Here is a 17,658-nt window from a genome sequence, read left to right on the forward strand (position 1 = left end):
ATTTCAATGTATTCATAAAATCTTACGTGTGGCTAAACATACATTTAAATTCAATTCTTTATAACGCTCGATAAAATTCGAATCGTTTTATGTATCGAGCTTGAGTATGTTTGTTGAAAGTATCGTTCAACCACCACCAGTTGTGCATGCTGCCAGGGGCGAAAATTTTGAAGGGTGGCAGCCTTTGGACCGGGTGGCAGCGTTTGGGGCAGCTGGCAACGCTATAGTTTATTCCTCTAAAAAGTAGGCGCCATGTCGCTAAATCTATCGTAAATTTAAATTTATGTATTGCAAATGCCAAAGCTTTGCAATAAATAAATAATTTGAAGAAAATTCAAAATTCGAAATTACATAAAATAAAGGCAAACATTTTAATAAAGGCTTTAATAAAGCTTTTCATCCGAAGGCGAGAGAAGTTAAAAATGTAATTCTGATAAAAATATTAAAAAATGCAGAAAATTCAAACGAATACTCTGCAAAAATGCAAAAAATTCTAGCTTCAAAATTAAGAAATTGTCAAAAATAAGGTAGAAGATTTTAAAGTTGCCAATTTTGACATTTCATCCAAATTGGTACATGCTGCCAGATCGGAATATTTTTTTTAGGGTGGAGACCTTAAATTATTTTGAATATAAAATAGCTTAGTTGGGTTAAGATTTCGCACAATAATATCGCATAGTTATATCGATATTCATATTATCGCCAGAAGAATATATTATCATAAAATATCGATATACCAATGATATTTCGACATCCCTAGCATAAAATAGCTAAGTTGGCAACAGTGTGTACAAAAAAGACGTCCGCTTCTTTCTGCCAAAATTTAATTCATGCAGATTCTTATAAATAAAATGTACATTAGTACAAGCTTTTAAGTAGTGTGCCACTAAAGTAATTCGTTTATATTTTGTGGTTCGAATTTTGTGACTTTTAATTAAAAGCGGAAGACTGCAGGCGTGCAAAAAAAAAAAAAACGCCGCTGGGTGAGCGAGTAGTGGTAATGTGGTAAGTCGAACCTTTAATTTATGCATAAATATTAGCATTTATTGGTGATTTAGGCTTATATGTGCAAACTATTCGACAAGGAGAGCAACGGGCTGCCATTCTCTTTAATATTTTATTTTATATATTTGCTTTGTTTGACTTTTTGGCGCAATTCTTTCGGCGTTTTATTGCGTTCAGCATAAAAATTCTTAATGTCAGAGCGAGATGGGTATATACATGTACATTTTTGCGAGTGGTGCGCGATAGGGTTGCCAAAGTTTTTGCAAAACCTATCGAGTACTACTAAAAACAATTGAATAATATCGATAGTTTTCAAATTAGGCTTTATACGAAATTTACGACTTTTATGTTGTGTTTAAATTTTGTTTTTTATTCTTAATGCATTTTCTTATATTAGGTTATATTTATATTCCCGTCTTTATATAACTATAAGCTTAAAATTGAATTTCAAACACTCGCCAATGGTCGATTCATCGCGACAATTGGACCGACTCATCAATTATTTTACATCACAAAAATATGCGCACGCGATAATTTCAATAACAAGTTGTTGACAACCCTGTTCATACAAAGTGCAGTTCAAACGAAGTATTTGATTTCAGTTTAGAACATTATTTATTGTTAAATGTATTAGGCACTGCGAGAATTACTGTTAAGGGATTGAGTAAGTAACTGATATTAAGCTGCAATTCGTTTGTTCTTCGTTTGCGCCTGTCTTAAACCCGCCTCAAGTTTTAACTGTTGTCGCATTTGCCGGCATTGTGCATGTTTTACATAAAAAAAACAAGCATACAGTTAGTTAAGAAAGTGTTTTGACTAAATATATATTGTACACATTTCCTCTTTAAATATATATATATATATATATATATATATGTATTTTTACGAATACGACTAAAAGAGTATTAAGTATTTTTAAAAATAACAATAAATATCTTGTAAAAACAGTTGCTTGACTAACTGTAACTGTAATTGTAACTGCACACATGCAATCTTAAGGTGCAGAAAATAAGGTTATGTTGACGGCTGCACAAATTTGTAGACTGTAAATTTGCATAATTGAAATTTGCTTCCCTACTAAATAAAAACCCCCGAATACCAAAATGTAGCGCCATCGGCAACTGGCAATTATGGCATGGGCTCCGTCTACAAACTTCGAGGATGATTTGGTTGAGTTACAACCCGATTTCAATTTGATTCACGGACAGTGGACATACGAGGCAACACGGAGTCGGGATTATACTCCACGTCCGAAGTCCACCTATGAGTATCTGGCCAGGCAGGAGAAACGCAACAAGCAGATCGAAAAAAGCCAAGAATATGTATCCAAGACGAAGGAAATTAGCGACAGTTTGGCCATGATGCAAAGCATACAAGAGATTGCCGGAACAAAGAAGTTGGGGGAGCATGCTACCTTGGCCGACTGGGACGATGAGAGCACTGTTGAGATGGAGGCGGTGGCCATGATGCGACACTTTGGCATGATGTCCATGGCTGGCGGTACGCTGGCTCCTACAACAACTGACACTTTGCCCCAGGGTAAAATTCAGATTCTACGAAATGGAAAGAAATCTTTTCCATACGTATTGGATCCCAGTTATTTTGAGCCAGGTAGAAAACGCCAAACATCTAAAGCAAACAAAAAGCAGACGACCCGTGAGAGTAGCCGTAGCCCCAATTCAAATGCGTTTGATTCGGCTGAATCGGGAGACATTGATTCAAGCTATTCCACTGCCAGAACACACTTGGATGATAGCATCAGCAGCAAGGACAGCTTTGTTGATATTCCATATGAGCTGCTTCAGACATCTTCGGAGGAAACGGAACCAGAACCAAAAGCACAACAGTATTCGCTGCCTAAAGAAACCAAAATGAATACCAATAATGGACGCCGTCGTCGTCCATCGCAAAAACAGAGGAAGATACAACAAAATTAGTACAAATCAGATCATTATCTGTGAAACATTAAATAGTTGAACATTGATGTGATCCTAGTTTTAATATAGATTTAAATTCTTATTTAATACTCAATATTTTAATTTGAAAAAAGTACGCCTGCGAGATAATTAGTACTGAGGTACTGAAAATTTTTTTATTTTCCATCTTATATTGAGAGATGTTGCTCTCATGCTATAATTTCGCAAACTTCTTAGTTATTTAATAATTTAAATTAACTTAATCTTTGCTTAAAGTCTTCAAAAACAATGTTAAAAGTAGAAATATTGTTATCGCTTTAGTTCCCAATTCAACTTCATTGGCAAAAACTAATAATACACACACACTCTCTTATGAGCATATATGTATCTGTGTATAAAAAAATCTCCTATTACCATGTGTCAAATGCAAGTTTTCCGTTTCCTTGGCAACCGCGCTCTCTTTCTTCCTTTGAAGATTGCCATTATTATACCCTTTGAGAGGGTCATTTAATATTGTCACCAGATTTAGCTTTGGCAAATATTTGTATACTCAGGCTTTTGGAAATATTTTTTTTATAAAGATATTTTTATTACCTTATTTATATCAGAGTAAATTATGATTTTGAAATTGATTAACGCATATTAACTTTGCATCAACAAATCCTGCAGTCAGTTAGCTGAGACCTTAACTGGAATTTGAAAAAACGGCCCTAAATCCAAAATATTTGACCAAGTCTCACTGAAATTGGCCAATTACCTCATATATTTATCAAATATTTTGTTTACGTGGAGCCTATTTTGTATAATCATGAAGTGCTCTTCAAACTTCACGTTTTTTCAAATTACTTTTTATAGTATTTTTGATTTTTTTTTTTTAATAAATTAAAAATTATGTTTTATTTTTCGATTATTTCCATTAAAATTTAGTTATTTATTTTATTTTGGGTCAAGAAATAAATTTATTTATAATTTTTGAAATAAATTGGGATAAACAAAATATTTCACTTACTGAATACCCCACACAAAAGAGTATGGCAGTTTTTCTTATTCACCTAGGTCACTTTTTTCGTGTTTAATTTTAAGCTCTGTACTCTTACTTGCTATCCCTGGTACAAACACAATTTCAAGATGATACATACATACATATATAATCACAAATATTTAACTATATAGAAACTAGATATAACTAAACTTTGAATATTGTAATTGTAGTTATTTCTACACAAATTAAAACAAATGTTTTAAAGCGCAGAAGAAAGAACTTATGTAAACGGATAAAAGATAACTATCATAATATCATATCGTATGTATATAATACATTCGAAATTCATACAAATGCATATTGAATAATAATAAAAAAAGGCTTGAAGTGAGAAACAGACCAAGGAATCTTATGAAAAAAATATGTATTTTAATAGAGTTTCCAATTAAATATGATATAAGAAGCGAAGAGAAGACTTTAGGCAATTTGAGGAAACACATGAGGAGAGAAACGCAGACGAAACTTGAAAAGGTTGATGTCAAAGCGTGAATTACAAAGGATGGGGACTGACTATTCATCTGCACAATAATACAATATATTTAATACAAGTATAGATTTGTATGTACACAAGTATGTATGAATTTAAGTAGGTACATATGAGATACGATGAGGAATTAAATGAAGCAACAGCCCTTTGCACAATGTTCGGCTCCTCGACTCGAATCGTTGACGCTGACGTTGGCTGCTGTGCGGTGTCGTCTCCGTTGTCGTCGTCGCAGCTGCCGCATTGAACTTAAGAGCGGCAAGTTAAACTTGAAAGCTGTTTGGAGCGCAGACTGCGAGAGACCGAGAGTCGAGAGACAAAGAGACAAGAGACTTGCAACAGCAACCACCGAAAACGTGTTGAGGTCTGTTGCATCCACCTTTTTGGCGCGCGCAAGCGCGTCTTTCCTTCTCCACACACATGTACATGAATATATATACATATACAAATATATATATCAATATATATATATATATAAATATAAACATATATATAAATATAAACTATATGTTGCTCTCTCTATCGCTCTCTTTGGCGCCGTTCTCTGGAAATTTCGAGTTGCCTGGCCTGGCCTATGGGCATGTATATGTATATGTATCTGTATCTGTATATTATACAATGGTCATGTATCGCTCGCATTTGCTGCTCACAGTTTCGTTTCAACGCTGGCCCAGGACGAACCGTCGCCATGGCCAGGATTGCGTCTATTTCGGGCTCGGTTCATTCAACAATGACAACTCCTGAAACTATACTAGTTGAATCAACAACTAAAGGACAAGCAGAATATTCCTCCACAAAACAAAAAGACATCGAACTTTTAATGCAAAATACAAAATTAAAGCGTTTGATTAAGATTTGCAATACCGGGTCGTATCATATCGTACCGGGTTTTTCTTTGTGTGTGTACTACGCATTGCCGAGTTGCCGAGACGAGACAGTCGGTGAGACACTTTGGCACATTATGAACGAAACGATTTTTCGGTTCGGCAAATGACGCGCGCTCGTCTAGCAAACAAAATAGGAGATGACCCCCGACCCCAACAAGGGACAGACACTCTCCTCTGTTGCGATATAAAAGTGGCGTTGCCGATACCATAGACATAATCATCATGTACATCAGATAGGTAAACCTGCCATGCTAATGAAATAAACCATTACATTCATTTGCTCATGTGTCTCCTTCTTTAAGCCCGCCATTTAAAAAAAATAAATATATATTTTAAAAAATAGCAAGTAAATACTTGCCACTCTAGACTTGTTTCCTCTGTCTGCAGCAGCCTGTTATGGCCACTCTCTCGTTACCTGCCGCTGTCTCCGGTTGCTGTCCTTGCATCCACCAAGAGAGTAGTCTTATCCGTACAATATAACTGAATACCCTGCGAAAAGGTGTATGCCGTGATGGGATTCCTCAACATTATTTGAAGAAATTCCATACATTCAAATTGCATTTGATTAGATTGATTGTTAGAAGAATTGTAAGATATAAAAAGTTCCCTTATTTTTTATAGGGCCTTACTCCTGTTTACAGAGTATCCTCAACAACATCATTTTAGAAATTATTGCTATTGCCAAGTGTATACAAGTTTTTCTTCGGGTTTATTTTTTTTATGTATTGGAGCATTAACGGCCAAGCTTATACCTAAACTCGTATTTGTTGAGCCTTATCGAAAGTGGCTTACCACGTGGGCAAGAAAGGAGGCAGGGAGTCTTCCCAGCGGCAATGCCACTTCAGTTCACAATCTACAATCCCCACGGTACTCGCGGTTGCGGTTGCTAGGGGCCCAGTTACGATGATAATACAATCTAGGTTTCATGGCACACTGTAATCATTGGAAATAAACCAAAACTATTGTATTTTAAATCTTAAATTTTATCCAAGTTTCTACAAACCATATTAAAATTGCTTCGAATACTAAACCTGAAATCTTTTTTCTCGATCAATACAGGAATAATAACAGAGTATCTGATCATCGAGTACTAAACTGTCTCAATATCTTAAAAACTGTTTGAAAACTTTTAAATTCATTGGAGTTCAATGATTTGTTAACCAAAAATAAACGCCCAAAACCGCTCCTAGGCTTAACATAAGTGCATCATTGCAAAAATTTTGGATTTAATCCAAACACGGCTAATGATACGTCAATGCCGGTTACAAGCCTACAAAAACCAGCCAGATAGGAGTATCTAGTTTACATGTACCTATGTATGTATGCACAATATCACTTATTCCTGTTCACTTTTAGCTCCTCCATTCGTATTTCTTTGGCCACTAACTTGTTGTTGAAATGTTCATGCCAAACTGCAACCAGTGTACCTTCTTACCGCCCGTCCATGTCTTTGTCCAGATACTGTTGCTAGGCCAGTCTTCACTTTTTATACCCTGTCTACAAGTCAGAGAAACGGGTTAAAACGGAAAAGCCAATGAAGTGTATCTTCATTTATTTAACTATTTCTTCTGTCTATTTGATATCTGAGTAAGAAAGCTGCGTCTTCCAAATGTAATCTCACTATTTAACTTAAGACTTACAAAAGCTGTTGAAAAATTTGAAAAGAGAATCATTAGCTTTTCACCCATGTTAAACTTTTCTTGAGTCGGATTAAAAAATATTATTAAAACTTTAAATCTGAATTCCTTATAAAAGCTTTATGATCCACACCCTTAGGAACATTATGCAAATTTTATTGGAGAGACAAATATATGAGTGCATTGATCTCAGAGACCATCAATTCCAGAAATACCAGATATCCTATGAGAGGTCTTTTATATAGGACATCTGTTGTTGATGATAACGGAAAGGGGTATGTCGACTTCAGTTTATTTTACAATTTGAATCGAATCATTTATGTATTGAAATTAAAAGGGTATCTGCCAGTGGAGCCATTACGATACGAAATCTCCTGTACACTTTTGCCATCTTTCTACCTAGCCTAAAAATAGCCTAGGAAGAGGAAGCTGCCGTGAAAAACGTTAAAAGGAGCGCAAAATAAAATAAAAGGAAAATAAGCGAGCGTGCCACACTGTGTGTGTGTGTGTGTGTCTGTGTTTGTGTACGTGAAAGAGAGGTAAAAATTCCACTTTAAATGTAAATGGAGTACATACCCACATATACACACAAGGAGCATAAAAGAAATCGTAATAGTGGCCTGTTGAACAACGCAGCCAACAGAGCAAGAGCAACAACTACGGCAACAACAGCAACAGCAAACGAGAACAGCAGCAGCAGAGCATCCACTACTACGTCGACGCCTACCATGAGCTTTTTAGCACCGGCAAATACGAAGTTGCTGTCAATGCCAACGTCGACGTCGCAGTCGCTGTTGTCAGTATTTCGGCATCACGCAACGCAAGAGAGAGAGAGAGAGCAGCAGGAGAAGCTCCCCGTCGTTACTGTCTTTGTCTCTGCCTGTCGCGCTCCCGCGTCGGAAAGCTAGCCGAGACCATGGTAGAAACGACGTCATATTCATCGTGAGCTGAGCATAGAACGAGAGCTTTGCAGCGCAAAGTTTATTGTACGCAATATAGTGAAAATAACGGATGGACAGCAGCCAGGAATACATTTTTATGCGTCTGCGACTGCGGCCGTTGATGCTGCTGTCGCTGTCGATGTCGCAGTTGCTGTTGTTGTTGTGTTGGAAAAATAAAACTTGAAAACTAAGGTTAGGTTACAAAGCTCACATAAATTTATAAAATTTCTAATTTGTTTATTTTAAATGAGCAATGGCATTTATTGAAAAGACTACTACAAAAATTTACATTTCCAAGTGTGCGAATTACTAGTGCATACATATATAATTATGCAGATTTAAGTTAGTATGTTTGCCTGTGCGTGTGTGTGTGTGTATGAGTGTACAACGAGAACTTCAATTGAGCGCTATTTGAGGAAAAAGAGCGCATGTGCTCTCAGCGCCATCTCAAAAAGTTTTTGCGTGGAGTGGAGTGGAGTGAGTGATAAAGGGATGTGGGGGGATGACGGGAGTTTGTTTGATGTAGTTGTAGTTGTGGCTGTGGTTGTGGTTGCATGCGAGAACGAACCATGACCATGCCAAAGGATGAAATATTAAAACGGCATAAAAAAACGTTGACTCTGGTGTGTATACGTATACACCAATAACAGAATTTTGCACATCCCCACAATACACACTGTATGTATATGTATAAATGCAATTACGTGTGTGTGTGGGTGTCAAGTGGTATTAGGGAATTTGAGGTTATGCCTGAATCTCCACATGAATCACAGCAGAAATGTTAATTACTTTTAGAATTCTTCAGTATTTGGATGTTTGTATTTTACAGCTACACGCAATGCACCTGACGACAAATCCCTGAGGAACGGCACATGGCAACAGTAGCTGGATCGGGATCAGGATCAGGATACGGCAACAGGATATTAAACTGAAGCAAAAGGATATGGCAGCCATGACAGCATCAGGAGCAACGGGAGCTGCATCGAGCCGTGAATTTGTCGAGGGCTGGACGCTGGCTCAGACACTCGGTGAAGGTGCCTATGGCGAGTAAGTTAAGAGAAGAGAGTGGGGAGAGGAGAACTCTTTAAAATCAACACACGGCAATGTGTGTATGTCTCTGTGTGTGGGTGTGTGTGTGTGTATAGAGAAGTCAATAAACCGGAAACACTGTGGGGACATGGAAAACGCATATTTCCGGCGTATCTACCACACTGCCTCCTCCTCCTGCTCCACCTCCGCATCCTCTGATAACTGTATCCTCCCGCCCAGTTATCCAGCTTCATCGCAGCTTGTTGCTGTTGTGCGCATGTCACAATTGTTGGAATTGGTAACAGGAGCACTGCACCAAACCAGTCGATACACTGACAAAGAAGCTCCCTCTCTTCCGCTGTCTCTCTGTCGGCCCATTCCTTCTGTCGTTTCACTTGTAACTTGATTTCCTATCCTTATCTGTCGCAGAGTCAAATTGCTGATCAATCGACAGACGGGAGAAGCTGTGGCCATGAAAATGGTCGATTTGAAGAAACATCCCGATGCTGTGATCTCGGTGCGCAAGGAAGTCTGCATACAAAAGATGCTACAGGACACGCATATATTGCGCTTCTTTGGCAAACGCTCGCAGGGAAATGTGGAGTATATATTCCTGGAATATGCAGCCGGTGGGGAACTCTTTGACCGCATCGGTAAGTAACAGAAAATGAATTAATTACGAGCGTGTAATATTCTTTAATAGTTTATTTATTTTATTTTATCAAAATATCTATCTTAAGACCGATTCTTTAAAGCGTTAGAAATTTTTTGTTGGCAATTTTTAAAGGTTTAAAACTTGTTGAAAAAATTGAAACCAACTGAGAAAATAAAAATCGAACCGAATATTCTTATTTTTAAAGGTTTGCAGCCTTGAAAAGAATGTAGAACTTCAGCTTAACAATCAAAAAATGATTCTATATATTTCAGAAAGGGAATAATACCGGTACTGATACAGGAACCGATATTTCAGATAATTTAATAAGTTTCACATCTAGAATACCTTTTTTCCTATTATCTTTTATATAAACATTACATGAATTGCAACTAAAGTTTGCAAAAAATATTCCTTCATAGTATTTAATAAAAATTAAAATCATAGATTAAATCTGTTTCACATTTAGAATACCTTCGTTCCACTCTGGATTTCCAACAGTCGTTATAGTCGTAGTCGTAGTTAAGTCAATATGTGCACACCAAATGTAAACTGACATTGACGCAAACAACTTTGATGTTGTGAGTGGGAGGACACTACAACGGGGAGGACAGCAAATGAAGCAGCCTTGACATTTGACGACCAGTTGAAATGACGAGATATAGATCTTGATTACGAAACGACAGACGTGCAAATGACAATTTGGCAAATGTGTCTGACAAATGCTGGGAGGGTGGTAGGAGTTATTCACATCATTGGGATGTGGCACCAAAACTTGCCACGCTTTTGTCATTTTCCTAATTTAAACTTGTCCAATGTGCACTGATTGCTTTCGGAGTAATCATGGCAGCTGTTTAGACGTGTTTTTAATACGACCGTCTAGACTCAATTATGATAATGTCATATTTAATAAATATACTTGTATATATGTGTCCTTTCTTTCTTTTATTATATAGAAATATATAAAATAAATAAGAATCACACTAAATATTAAACTCTTTGTAATTTATTTGCAGAGCCCGACGTTGGCATGCCACAACATGAGGCACAGCGTTACTTTACACAGCTGCTGTCCGGTCTGCAATATCTGCATCAACGAGGCATTGCACATCGTGATTTAAAACCGGAGAATTTACTGCTCGATGAGCACGATAATGTCAAAATCTCGGACTTTGGCATGGCCACAATGTTTAGGTATTAGGTACAAGCAAACTAGACTAAACTAAACTAGAATATTATACATATAATAAATACCTAATAAAATATTATCAACAATACTAAATAATATAAAAATTCACCTATAAATATAAGAGTTAGTGTCGAAATGTAGTGAATTAAGATATTTATTAAAATATATTTTATGAGTTTCAAATATGTATCTTCCCTCGAACTAATATGTTATGTATTTTCTTTATCAATCACTAACTTTCTCTCAGTAATTTACTTACACATTTACATATAAATATTTAATATGTTTATGTATTAATATACATGTTTTTATATTTCGAATTAGTATCAATTAATTTAATATCTTTTTTTCTTTACCATTACTCATATTCCATAGATGTAAGGGAAAGGAGCGTCTGTTGGACAAGCGATGTGGCACGCTGCCCTATGTGGCACCTGAGGTTCTATTGAAGCCTTATCATGCACAGCCAGCGGACATTTGGTCATGTGGCGTCATCCTGGTCACAATGCTAGCGGGAGGTAAGTCCAAAAAGAAACACTTAAAGAGACTATTTTCCATTTGATATTATTTCATGTGTACATACAAAACAAATATGAATTAAAATCAACATTTTATTTTATGCACATTTCAACAAACTAATTAAATTTTAACAAACGCGATTTAAAGCATACGCATATCGTTTCCTCTCACATTTCGCATCCATACGAAGGCACTGTTTAATAAATCAAATAAAAAGGTTCATCGTACTTAAATGTTATTGTGTTTTTTGTTTTCGCATCATTTTTTTTTTTTTGTTTTACTATTTACATATATATATATATATATATATAAAAATATACTGCAACTATTATCAACTTTCATTTTTGCTGTTTCTTTGGTATTCTAGCTGTAGATTGTTTCTCTAATTTGTATCATCTAAAGCTTTTATACCAAAGCTCCAGCTTAAATTGCTTGCCAGCGCACCCGCCAAATAACCATAACATAAATTAGCAACAAATGTTAAACAACAAAACAATATAAAAATAAAACAGTCAACAAATAAACTCACATTTTCTTCTGCAGTGCACGAATGTAAATAGCTTGTAAATTGCACGGTTCATTGAAATCCTAACAAATGGCATATCTACAAGACTAAATTGTCGGATTTTTCTATATCTTTAGAGCTGCCCTGGGATCAACCATCGGCGACTTGCAGAGAGTTTATCAACTGGAAGGAAAACGATCATTGGCAAACGCAGACACCTTGGAGTAAGCTGGATACCTTGGCCATATCCTTGCTACGCAAAGTGTTGGCCAGCAGTCCAGGCACACGGCTGACACTCGAGAAGATCCTTGATCACAAATGGTGCAACATGCAGTTTGCAGAGCATGGTAAGACAGAGTTGAGATTTAACTGGTTTTCTTTAATGTTTTAACGTGTTTGAAGAGCACATGCTGCTGCTCAGGTACTTAGTGACTCTCAATCACATATTTTGCTTTGCATATTTTGAGGGTCGCTCTGTGCCTGTGTTGCACATGTTGCATGCAACAGCAATTTAGTGAGTGTTGTCTCAAGTGTAAATCAAGTGCAAGTTTTTGATGCTGTATTGTCATTGCTTTGGCGCTTTAGCTGTATGATAGATTTGAATACTTCATAAAGCTAGATTACCAAAGCATTGGCGACTCTGCCAAACTACAATTTTTACTCGTAAATCGAATTAAATCGTATCAACAATCATTATGTAAATTATCCATTTGTTTCATCTTTTGTTTTGCATATTATTTGCTCTTTGGTGATTTTAGCTGTATGGTGTGTGTGCAGATTCCATAGAGCTTTATTACCAAAAACCAAATGGTTTTTGCATTTGCTTTCTTATTTTTATCATTTATTTGCCAATGCTTATTTTTATTTAATTTTACCTTAAGTTTGTCATCATCTCTATATCTAAAAATTCCCTTCAATTCCCCTACTAACTGATTTCCATTTTTGCAGATCGTTCCTATGACTTGGTGGACTCGGCGGCCGCTCTGGAAATTTGCTCGCCCAAGGCCAAGAGGCAGCGTCTGCAGTCGAGCGCAAATCTAAGCACAAATCTGGATGATTCAATATCCCGCAATTATTGTTCCCAACCGATGCCCACGCTGCGCAGCGACAGCGATTGTGACATTAACCAGGAGGATGGGGATCGACTGGCATTGGTGCAGGAGGCACGTCTCACCTATTGCTTCTCACAGCCGGCGATGCTCGACGATTTGCTGCTGGCCACGCAAATGAATCAAACACAGAGTGCATCACAGAATTATTTCCAGCGTTTGGTGCGACGCATGACGCGATTCTTTGTGACAACGCGTTGGGATGACACCATTAAACGGCTGGTGGGCAACATTGAGAGATTGGGCGGTTACACCTGCAAGGTCAGCGAGGATGGTGTCGTCACCGTGTCTACCATTGATAGGCGAAAACTGCGTTTAGTTTTCAAGGCGCACATCATTGAAATGGATGGCAAAATACTCGTCGATTTCCGATTATCCAAGGGCTGCGGTCTGGAGTTCAAGCGTCGATTCATCAAGATTAAAAATGCTCTCGAGGATATTGTATTAAAGGGTCCAACGACTTGGCCAATTGCTATTGCTACCAATTCGGTGCCTTAGTTTCTAATCCTACATATATTTAAGTTTTAGCTTTATGCAATTTCACATTTTAATTACTTGTTAAACTTAATTGAACAACAATTTCTTAACTTGTTTGTGATCACATTTAATTCACATCTTATTATTTTATAACTTTGAACAAACTTCACATCATCATAGTTTAAATATGACAAAACTTTTAATAGTGTTAAATGTTTACAATAAGTAGTTTATTTAGCTAAAGGTTATGAAACAATAAATCGACATCGATTTTGATTATATTTTCAAGTAATTTTGTTTCAATTAATTCCAGGTGAGTTTACGAACCCTGTTGTGTATAAATGCGGAACAAGTTTGTTTATAGATTCTGGAATAACTATGGAAGCTTCTCTTGACAGATTTCAATACTTTTTTTTAGAGAAGTTCAGATTTAAAATATTTTTTTTGCTAATCAATCTGTTTTTGTTTATTTATAAAAAAGTTAAACTTCTGTAAGACGAAAAATACTTCATGTCATCTACAAATAAAGTTTATTTTGATAATCCATTTTTTTAACCCTTCTCATAAATCGAAAAGAAAAACACTTTTGGAGTATTTTCAACCATATATATTTGACATTTAGTAACACGTTGGATAAGAGTATAATGGATTCGTCTTTTTTTTTTGTTTTGCACGTGAACAATTTGAACAATTTGATGCTTAGAACAAATATTGTATCTTTATTTAGGGGGTATAATGTGAATCCATACCATATTATGGTTATACAATGATATTTGTGCCACTACGACCGATTGAGAATCTTCATGTAGAGCAGCATACATATAATATACACTTTTTTGCAAACAATGAGAGTGGATCATACTAATCGTAATGTTAATAATAATGTCTAATAACGAAGCAAATTGTGGGTAGTATAGATCGGTAGATCGGTTTGCTTTGTGCGCCAGTCACAAACCCAAATGGTTGACGAGAACGTACACCAAATGCGACACCTGTTGGTGGTTTACTTTATTTCTATCTTTTAAGATAAGGTGTGTAGTGCTTGGTGTGTTTGGAATTTAGAAGTGGCAACGTTTACTGTGGTTTCCTGAAGCTCTTGCCGGCGAACTTAACGCCCGCACCAATCTCCTCCTCAATGCGCAGAATCTGGTTGTATTTGGCCAGACGCTCTGAGCGACAGGGGGCGCCAGTCTTGATCTGACCGGTGGAGAGACCCACGACAAGGTCACCAATGAAGGAGTCCTCGGTTTCACCGGAACGGTGAGAGACCATGGTGCCCCAGCCATTCTTCTTGGCCAACAGATGGGCCTGAATGGACTCTGTGACTGTGCCAATCTGGTTGACCTTCAGCAAGAGGCAGTTGCAAGCGCCCTTCTCCACAGCGGTGGCAATGCGCTTGGGGTTGGTCACTGTCAGATCGTCACCGACAATTTGGATCTTGGTGTTGGAGGTCAGGTTGGTCCAGGCATCCCAATGATCCTGATCGAAGGGATCCTCAATGGACACAATGGGGAAGTCCTTGATGAACTCCTGGTACAAGTTGGCCAGCTTCTCAGGCGACAGCCATTGGGCCTTATCGCTCTGTGGGTTCTTAAAGTCCAGATCGTACAGACCATCCCTGAAGAACTCGGATGCGGCAACATCCATGCCAATTTCGATCTAGAAATGGAAATGGAAACAATGGTTAAGAATACAACTCTCGTGGTAAGTATTATCTCTTCTTACCTTGCCGGTGTAGCCAGCCTTGGCGATGGCATCGCTGATCAGGCAGAGAGCCTCCTTGTTGGACTGAATGTTGGGGGCGAAGCCACCCTCATCACCAACAGCGGTGGCATCCAGACCGAACTTGGCCTTGATTACGTTCTTCAGATGATGGTACACCTCAGAGCCCATCTTCATGGCCTCGGTGAAGCTGGTGGCGCCAGTTGGCAGGATCATGAACTCCTGCATAGCCAATTTGTTGCCAGCATGGCTGCCACCGTTGATCACATTGAATGCGGGCACGGGCAAAATGATATCCTTGTTGCCAGCGAGATCAGCAATGTGTTTGTACAATGGGACATTCTTCTTGGCAGCTCCGGCCTTGGCAACAGCCAAAGACACACCCAGAATGGCATTGGCACCGAACTTGCTCTTGTTCTCAGTGCCGTCCAGCTTGATCATGAAGTTATCAATTGCCGACTGATCTGTCACATCCAGATTGGCCTTGATCACCTCGGGTCCCAGAGTGTCGTTAACGTGGCCAACAGCCTTCAGCACCGACTTGCCGTGATAGTTGGCCTTATCGTTATCGCGCAACTCCAAAGCCTCATGCACACCTGTCGACGCACCCGAAGGAACGGCGGCACGGAACAGACCCAGATCTGTGGTCAGATCGACCTCGACGGTGGGGTTGCCACGCGAGTCGTAGATTTGACGGGCTTTGATCGACTTGATAGTCATGTTGTTTCCGTTAGTACTGCAAAGAATCAACGAAAAAATGAAAGAATAAATTAAATTTAATCAAATTAAATTATGAAATAATTAAAGCAATTTTAACTTATTTTTACTTCTGTCTATTGTTCAACTGCTGAAATTTGTTCAGAAATTGTAAACAAATGTACCATTATTTCAGCCATTTTGGTACTGGCATTGGACACGAGAGCAATTAAGTACAACTTGGGATAATTGGTACACTTAAAAAGTCCCAAGTGTCTTTTATTTTTTTTTTTTAATTTCCTAATTTGAAAACAACATAATTAATAATAAATTAAGTTAAATAACTATTTTTTTGAATTTATTTTCAAGTCTAGTCTTACGTTCAGCTGTAAAACATTTTTAGAAATGGCTCCCAAATGTACCATACCAGTCAGTCATTTTGGTACAGGCACTGAGCACAAGCGGAACTGGGTACAACTTATGCTAATTTGTACACTTCAAAGTTCCCTTTTTCGGTCTTTAATCAGATAAAAAATTTTCTAATTTAAATACAACAATGAGTAATACTAGCATTATTTTCAAAAAATTTTATGGGGTTATGTTATTTAAATATTATTTTATTAGAAAAAAAATCAATTCTCGGTCTACAATTTTCTTCTAGTTGCAGTTAATTCCCAAGTATTTATATATGCAAATGTATAAATTAAACTCAATATATACTTATGTATATGTATATAAAAGTCTTAAATTTAATTAAATTTATTAAATCTAATACAAAGCAAATAAAGAGTCTATTTCAAATGGGAGGAAAGAGATTTCGTCAGTGAAAGTAGCATACAAATCATACAAAATTTCATGTTCCACACACATTATTTGTGCACATAAAGATTAATATAAATTTTTAAATTAATAAATATCCAAGTAATGAGTAGTAATCTGCTGTGCAAACTCAGTTTTGCGTTGGAGGAACGCGACAAAGCAGGGGAAACGGAGAAAGAGAAAAGTAGCAGCAGTTGTGCCATTTGTATGTATGACCTCTACGCAGCGCTTAAAGGTCAGAGCAAAAGTAATTAGCAAAAAACTACAAAAAGTAAGCAAAATTAACTGCATAATAAATAAAAGTGCAAAATTGCTAAGGAACTTTAAATAATATTCGTGTTTATCCATATAAATCAATATAAATGTTTAATTTGCCACTAGAAGCAGTTATCAAGTACCCATATATATATATCTATAGTATATATGTATACTAATTTGTTAGATAATCGTTGATTTTATTTAACAAATTAATGGCTTATCAGCCACAATAAGCAGTTGAATTTCAAATGTTTAATATTTATTCATTTTGCATTGGCTCACTCTCACTTTTCCATAGATACATGAAATACATACCAAGAACTTTTAAATTTCAGAAATTGAAATCCAGACGAGAGCGATTCTAGTGAGCTTCCGGCTTGTCCGACTGATTTGCTACTGAAAGCGACGATTGTCGATGAGTACGCGAACAACGTTTTTCTTTGGCTTATTTTTTGCGCTGTCGGTACCGACGAATGCAACGTTGGGTACACACGGAGAGCGCGCGATACAAATATGTGGGCCATTGTTGTTGTCGATTGTGGAACGTAAACTGCGGCTATAAGCGAGAGAGAGATTATGCGTCCTCCAGGCGCGGTACCGGCTTCTCAGCAGGGGTCTTCTCTTTATGTTGGAATTGACCTTCGCACAAGGTTAGGCGTAATGGCATCCACAAGTGATACCTATTAATTGATCAAACTGTAAATTAATTAAAAATTATAACTTTTGTTCTATTTGAAGTTAAATTTGGTGGGTAAATTCACTTTTTGTTTA

At 37.2% G+C, this 17,658-nt stretch overlaps 2 protein-coding genes across 5 annotated transcripts; one reads left to right on the forward strand and one right to left on the reverse strand.

The window, feature by feature from the left end:
• Positions 1-798: 798 nt before the first annotated feature.
• On the forward strand, positions 799-13,680 carry LOC117794491 (serine/threonine-protein kinase grp). 4 transcript variants are annotated; one of them, XM_034635110.1, is made up of 7 exons: positions 799-1,005; positions 8,742-8,959; positions 9,371-9,594; positions 10,610-10,787; positions 11,158-11,300; positions 11,944-12,153; positions 12,755-13,680. In XM_034635110.1, the coding sequence occupies exons 2-7, from the start codon at positions 8,856-8,858 to the stop codon at positions 13,411-13,413; spliced, it is 1,518 nt and encodes a 505-aa protein (XP_034491001.1). In that variant the 5' UTR covers positions 799-1,005; positions 8,742-8,855; the 3' UTR covers positions 13,414-13,680. The 4 variants fall into 4 exon arrangements, with proteins under 4 accessions (XP_034491001.1, XP_034491004.1, XP_034491003.1 ...); XM_034635111.1 differs by lacking the exon at positions 799-1,005 and adding an exon at positions 8,354-8,535; XM_034635113.1 differs by lacking the exons at positions 8,742-8,959; positions 9,371-9,594; positions 10,610-10,787; ... (1 more) ...; positions 11,944-12,153; positions 12,755-13,680 and adding an exon at positions 2,115-3,519.
• Positions 13,681-13,984: 304 nt separating this feature from the next.
• On the reverse strand, positions 13,985-17,351 carry LOC117794490 (enolase). The gene is made up of 3 exons (XM_034635109.1): positions 17,203-17,351; positions 15,118-15,850; positions 13,985-15,051 (listed from the first exon to the last, which is right to left on the reverse strand). The coding sequence occupies exons 2-3, from the start codon at positions 15,832-15,834 to the stop codon at positions 14,467-14,469; spliced, it is 1,302 nt and encodes a 433-aa protein (XP_034491000.1). The 5' UTR covers positions 15,835-15,850; positions 17,203-17,351; the 3' UTR covers positions 13,985-14,466.
• Between the last annotated feature and the right edge of the window lie 307 nt (positions 17,352-17,658).

The sequence above is a fragment of the Drosophila innubila genome, assembly GCF_004354385.1.
Source record: "Drosophila innubila isolate TH190305 chromosome 2L unlocalized genomic scaffold, UK_Dinn_1.0 4_B_2L, whole genome shotgun sequence".
NCBI lineage: Eukaryota > Metazoa > Arthropoda > Insecta > Diptera > Drosophilidae > Drosophila > Drosophila innubila.

What these genes read in the sequence shown, in the direction of transcription:
- LOC117794491 (XM_034635110.1), top strand. Translation starts at nt 8,856, where the DNA reads ATGGCAGCCATGACAGCATCAGGAGCAACGGGAGCTGCATCGAGCCGT. An exon ending in GGCATGGCCACAATGTTTAG is followed by an intron (nt 10,788 to 11,157) that starts GTATTAGGTACA and finishes CATATTCCATAG; the next exon opens with ATGTAAGGGAAAGGAGCGTC. An exon ending in GGTCACAATGCTAGCGGGAG is followed by an intron (nt 11,301 to 11,943) that starts GTAAGTCCAAAA and finishes CTATATCTTTAG; the next exon opens with AGCTGCCCTGGGATCAACCA.
- LOC117794490 (XM_034635109.1), bottom strand. Translation starts at nt 15,834, where the DNA reads ATGACTATCAAGTCGATCAAAGCCCGTCAAATCTACGACTCGCGTGGC. An exon ending in AGGCTGGCTACACCGGCAAG is followed by an intron (nt 15,052 to 15,117) that starts GTAAGAAGAGAT and finishes TTCCATTTCTAG; the next exon opens with ATCGAAATTGGCATGGATGT.